The sequence below is a fragment of the Myotis brandtii genome, unplaced genomic scaffold (genome assembly GCF_000412655.1).
Source record: "Myotis brandtii unplaced genomic scaffold, ASM41265v1 scaffold517, whole genome shotgun sequence".
Taxonomy (NCBI): domain Eukaryota; kingdom Metazoa; phylum Chordata; class Mammalia; order Chiroptera; family Vespertilionidae; genus Myotis; species Myotis brandtii.
Genome location: NW_005369706.1, coordinates 1,347,875 through 1,353,750, shown reverse-complemented (window position 1 = coordinate 1,353,750; position 5,876 = coordinate 1,347,875). Strand labels below are relative to the sequence as shown.

At 45.4% G+C, this 5,876-nt stretch overlaps 1 protein-coding gene across 1 annotated transcript in view; it reads right to left on the bottom strand.

Moving 5' to 3' along the window:
• Window positions 1-4,940, bottom strand: part of DDX23 (DEAD (Asp-Glu-Ala-Asp) box polypeptide 23) — a 16,567-nt gene extending 11,627 nt beyond the window's left edge. The window contains 2 exon segments of the mRNA XM_005877355.2: window positions 242-450; window positions 4,838-4,940. Of these exon segments, the coding sequence (XP_005877417.1) occupies window positions 242-450 (209 nt within the window). The 5' untranslated portion in view covers window positions 4,838-4,940.
• Between the last annotated feature and the right edge of the window lie 936 nt (window positions 4,941-5,876).

Below are 5,876 nucleotides of genomic sequence, written 5' to 3'. Positions count from 1 at the left end.
CTTTTATGTAATGATGTTTACTTTGAATTTATATTAGTTCACACAAACACTCCATCCATGCTTTTGTTCCGGCCCTCTGGTCCAGTTTCAGAACCCATTGTGGCCCTCGAGTCAAAAAGTTTGCCCACCCCTGCTCTAGGTACAGATCCCTCCTAATCTGGAGGTATCAGAGGAACCAGGAATGAAGAAGTCTGAAATGTACTCTCCCTTTCCACATAGCAGACATACAAAGTTACTCTACCTTTCTGTAGACTTGGACCGGGAACGGGAGCGAGACCGGCTGCCCCCTCGACGCCTATCCCTTGACCGATGCCGCTTTCTATCTTTAGAAGGGGAAGATTTCCGGTCCCGGTCTCTATCCCGTTCTCTGTCAGGTGACCGAGATCGCTTCCTTTCCTCCTTGGAAGGTGACACATCACGGTCCTTCTTGTCAGCCAACTCTCCTGCCATCTGTCAAGGTTAAGAGGAGTACTTATTATGTACTGGGTACTACTCTAAACTGTTTATAGATAAGTACTTAATCTCAAAACAACCCTATGACGCAGATATATTAATATGCCTACCTTATAGATGAGGAAACTGAAGCTCAGGTGTATAAAGTAACTTGCCCAAGGACACACAGGTGGTAAATGGCAGAGTTCCAGGCAGTGGACTCCAGAGGCCCACTTTTACTCATTGTATATACTAGTGGCCCAGTGCATGAAATTTGTGCACAGGTGCGGGGGTCAACTCAGCCCGGCCTGCACCCTCTCCAATCTGGGACCCCCTCGGAGGACATCCCTCTTGCAATCCGGGACCGCTGGCACCTTACCGCTCACCTGCCTGCCAGCCTGCTTGCCCCCCACCGCCCCCCACCCCCCGCCCCCCCCCCCCCCCCCCCGCAGTCATGACAACCAAAACATGTCTCTAGACATCACCACGTGTCCCCTGGGGGCACAATCACCCCGTTAAGAACTGCTGACCTAAAGGAAGTGTAACAGTTGCAAACCTTCCTGAGTCATGACTTACAATGAAAAATTAGACAGTTGTACTTACTTTCTGTTCCAAGTCCGATTGCGTGTTGACAGCTGGAGCCAGATCATCAAGGGATAAAACATTTATTCTAAAATCTGTAATTAAAAACGTAACATGATAATATTTACTCATTGATTTGCTCCATAAATGTTTGCCATCGTGTTGTAGGCACCGGGCTAAGCGCTAGGGATAGGAAGAGGCCTGATCGACCCTAACTGCCCGCCCCCTCCGGCCTGATCGCCCCTAACCGCCTCTGCCTTGGCCCCACCACCATGGCTTTGTCCGAAAGGAAGTCTGGAAGGTCTCCCGGTCTAATTAGCATATTATCCTTTTATTAGTATAGATTGCCTTTCTGTGGTTAGTTGTTGGGGTCCATCCCCAGCAGGTCCAGGGGTTCCCAAAGGTGTGGACGGAGTCGGCAAAGAAGGAATGACACAGAAGCAGCATTCAGTTGATCATCATAGCCAGGTTCTCTAGCCAGGGTCTCCAGCCAAATTCTGTCTTTTTTGTCTTGTTACATCTGTATTTATACCAGTTGATTTTAATCCTATCAATTCTATTCCAAAGGTTAGGGCGTTTCTTATCTCCATTCCAAGGTTACTCTATTGTTCTATTAAGCTACAAGGAAGTATATAACTAATATACCTCATTTTTAAATTTAGACTGCAAGAGTATTAAAAGAGATGTTAGTGAATAAATAGTGTACTCCTACCTCTAGAAACATCCTGTATTGCTTATCTTAGGAGTCTGTTAGGTCTGCCAGCCCACCAGAATCAGTCAACACACAAACCTAAGGGGATATGTTCTCTTGAGCTCACAAAAAAAGCTCAAAAGGGGGGAGGGCTGTCTAACTTTGAGATTTGGCATTATAGTTACCATTTCAAGGAAAAACTAAATTTAACTGGAGAAACAGAAAGGTACTTCTAGTTATACAATGGGAAAAGCTTGAAGGGTACATAGGACCTCCATGAACTTTTTTATTTTTTTGCAACTTCCTATAAACCTATAATTATTTCAGAAGAAAGAAGAAAGGTAGATACCAAAAACTACAGGTCGTAGACATTCTGACTGGCATTCCCTACTCAGATTTTCACAGTCTTGATCATTACCCAGTCCCATGAGAGGTTTGTGCAGGAATTAAGTCCCGTTCCCTTTTGCCTGGGAACACTGAACACTGCCACACTGTCAACTGTCTTTCAGACTAAAAATCTCCTTCACTTCACTTGCTAAAACAGCAGCAAGTCTGAATCTGCCTCTACCCCATCATCATCATCATCATCACAACCATCATCACCATCCCCAACTTGGGATAAATTTCTCAGAACTTATTTTAGCCTCAAATGGTTCAGCTAGAATATCAGTCCCCTAAGCTTTAGTTTACAACCCCCTTTTCCCACGTCATACCCTGTCATATATCTTTAAGAAGGGAGAACTTACAAAGAAAAGAAAAATGAACAAGTAGCACTTTCAAAAGGTGGAGAAACATCCCATTTTATCTCACGACTGCCTGAGAAATGACTGAATGTTCTATATCAGTACCTCAAATTATATTGATGTCTCTACCACGTACAGCCCTAAGAAAACACTCCAGAAGAAAGGCTATTTTCTCTAGAAAGCATCCTAGACATCATTCATTGTTTCATTAAATATTAATTGAGCACCTGATAGGTGCCAGAAACTGTTCTGTGTACCAGAGATATACCTATAAACAAAACAAAGTCTCAGATCTCTAACACTTAAATTCCAATAAAGCAGACAACAGTTAAGTAATAAGTTCAAATAGTAACAAGAACTAATGAAGAGAATAAAACAGATATAATGGGGAGAGGTATGAGCAAGAGACAAGAAAGTGCAGGAAAAGAATTTTTTACATGCACTGTAAGCTGAGATTTTAATGATGGGAAAGAGAGAGTCTACAAAAAACAGGTAAAAGAACTTACTGGGTAGAAGCAATTATTAAGGGACTGGGCAGGAATTAGCTTAGTGTGTTTGCCAATTAAAAACAGACTTGTGTGAGTCTGGCCGGTGTGGCTCAGTGGCTGAGCGTTGACTTGTGAACTAGGAGGCTGTGGTTTGATTCCTAGTCAGGGCACATGCCTAGATTTCAGGCTCCATCCCCAGTCAGGAGCGTGCAGGAGGCAGCCAATCAGTGATTCTCCCTCATCATTGATGTTTCTGTCTCTCTCCCTTCCTCTCTGGAATCAATAAAAAAATATATATATTTTAAAAAGGGTGGAAACAGAACCATTGAGAATGCTATTATAGTAGTCTAGACAAGAGATGACAGGGGCTTGTTCTAGGAAAGTGGCAATGAAGGTGAAAAGAAGTAGACGGCTTCAGGATATATTTGGAGGCAGAGCTGACAGGACGTACTAATAATGAAGGGAGAGAGGGGAAAGGGACACAACAACAGCTCCTAAATTTATGGTTTGAGCAACCTAGTGGTTCCTGGTGCCATCAGTGACTGACAAAGACTGGGAGAGAGGGAGTGAGGAGACTTAGGAGGAAATAACGTTTCCTTTTGGCCATGTCAGCCAAGAAAACCAAATGGAGATTGCAGGAAGGCAGTTGAAAATGCAACTCTGGAATTCAAAACAGAGACCGTGGAGACAAAAATTTAAGTCACTGATGCTTAGATGGTTTTTAAAGCCATGGGACACAAAGTTATAACACTTAAGTAGGCAGTATGGTTAAAGAAGAAAACAAACAAGAAGGAACGCAGGGCTGAGTTCTGGAACACTATAACATTTGGAGGAAAAGCTGGAAAGAAGCTAACCTCACTGAGAAAGGAGTGGGGGGGGGGGTGTAAAGTAAAAGGAGGAAAAAAGGGACTTCCACAATCTGGAAATCACAGAAGCCAAAGCAGGTTTCAAAGAGGGAGTAGTTAGCTATGCCAAGTGGAGGAAGACTAGGAGAGAGAGGAGTGGTGACTCTTGAATCTCGAAAAATGGAGGTGGTTGGTAACCCTGACAAGAGCTATTTCGATGGCACTGGGGTAGAAGCCTGAGCGGAGTGAGTTTAGAAAAGAATGAGAAGCGAGAAGACAGTAAACACGGGCAACTTTTATTCTAAGTTCTACTTATTTATCACGGGCACACCCTAGCCATTGCTTTCAGCAGCCGTCCTTGCAAGTCTCCAGATCTTTGAGCTCCTCAGTTCTTGTAGGGCAGAGGCACATTCTTTTGTTGTTGTTGTTGTTGTTGTTAAGTTTTTGTCAAACATCCACTACGTGCAAGGCACTGCGCTAGGTGCTGTGAGAGTTACAAAAGGAAATCAGGAAGTTTGTTCTGTAGAACAATACAGGTTATGAGACACATACCAAGATGAAGGCTCAGATGGAGTATCTATTGCATGAGTTCAAAGAAGTTTCCTTTCATTTGTAACATCTGCAGAGGAAGTGGCTTTTAGCATTTAAGTATAGGTAGAATTTAAAGATGTGTAATTGAGGCTGCGGAAAATAAGTCATTCCGGGAAAAAGAAATAATATAGAAGGCGCAGAGGCGGGAAAGCATGACTGGTTCTGGGAGAAAAGCCAGGGTCCTAGTTTGGCTGGAGCAAGGGCTACTCAAAACAAGAAGGAATAAGGTCAGACGGGGGGCATCCCAGATGCTGTGCCATGGGACCTGGCCTGCGCTCCCCAGAACCAACACGACCCTCTGGGGCCCGTGCCCCTTCGCTCTTGCCGGCTAGAGCCTTCCGGGCTCAGGCCCCTTCCCTGAGCCGTTCTTCCCCGCCTGGTCCCGGAGGCAGCGGCCACCGCCGTGCCTCCACTCGCGCCCTCTGTGCAAGCTCGTGGGAACCGCCTCCATCGCCCGGGACTCACCACTCTGACTCTGAACCGCCCAACGCGGCCTCAACGTCGCCGAGCAGTCGCCATCTTTCCCTTTTCCGGGTCGCGGAGATGCACCCCCACGACCGCGCGGCAAGCTGGGAAGGCGAGTTCCTAATACTGGGCTGCACTTGCCCATGAGAGCTCCAGAACTACCAATCCCAGAATGCACGGCGCCAGCGTCAACCCCGGGGCGCGGAGTCTGCTGGGCAATGTAGTTCTCCAAACATCTGAGTCGGCCAGCGGAAGAGTTTTCCGTGGGTAGGCTTCCCGCAAAAGGCTCTTTCCCAGCGCCGTCTTCTTGGAATATGCTGGTCTTCCTAGAAACTGCAGTCAACGACTACCATGGCTTGTGGCTTACTTCCCTTTGTGGAAAGCGTTTTTACAAAAATATCTGTGAGAGAGATTATTAGTCCCACTTCATAGGTGGACAAATACCAGTAAAAGTTAGGTTACAGCCCTAACCGGTTTGACCCAGTGGATAGGGCATCAGCCTGCCGACTCAAGGGTCCCGGGTTCCATTCCCGTCAAGGGCATGTACCTTGGTTGCGGGCACTGAAGTAATGGTAGCAATCATCTCAGGTAGAAACTGTAGTTTAACTTTAACCCTGCTGTTTGGCTTCTGTGCTTATTTGCTTTGTTTAACAATAGAAAAGTTACTTTGATTTTCTAAATTGTATAAGTCATCCCATTCGATTAAATGCCTTATTGATTGTAATGTGAATATCCCATGGGTTGTGGTCATACTGGTCTTAGAAAGCACATTTTCCTTTACCTGGGAAGGACAGCACAGTTATCCCAAGGTCAGAGGGCTCCAGTTAACGTATCCTTGTTGACTCAGTGTTCCAGAGACCCAAAACTGTAATTTAGACAACATGCCTAAGTTTAACCCAGGTCCCTCATTCCAGACCTGAGGGCTCTAAATAATGTGTTTCTGTCAATTCAGTGACCCCGAGACCCAAAACTATAATTAATATGCTGCTTCTGCTTCTGTAAACTGCTTTTTTGCAAACCAGGTTCCTCATTCCAAACC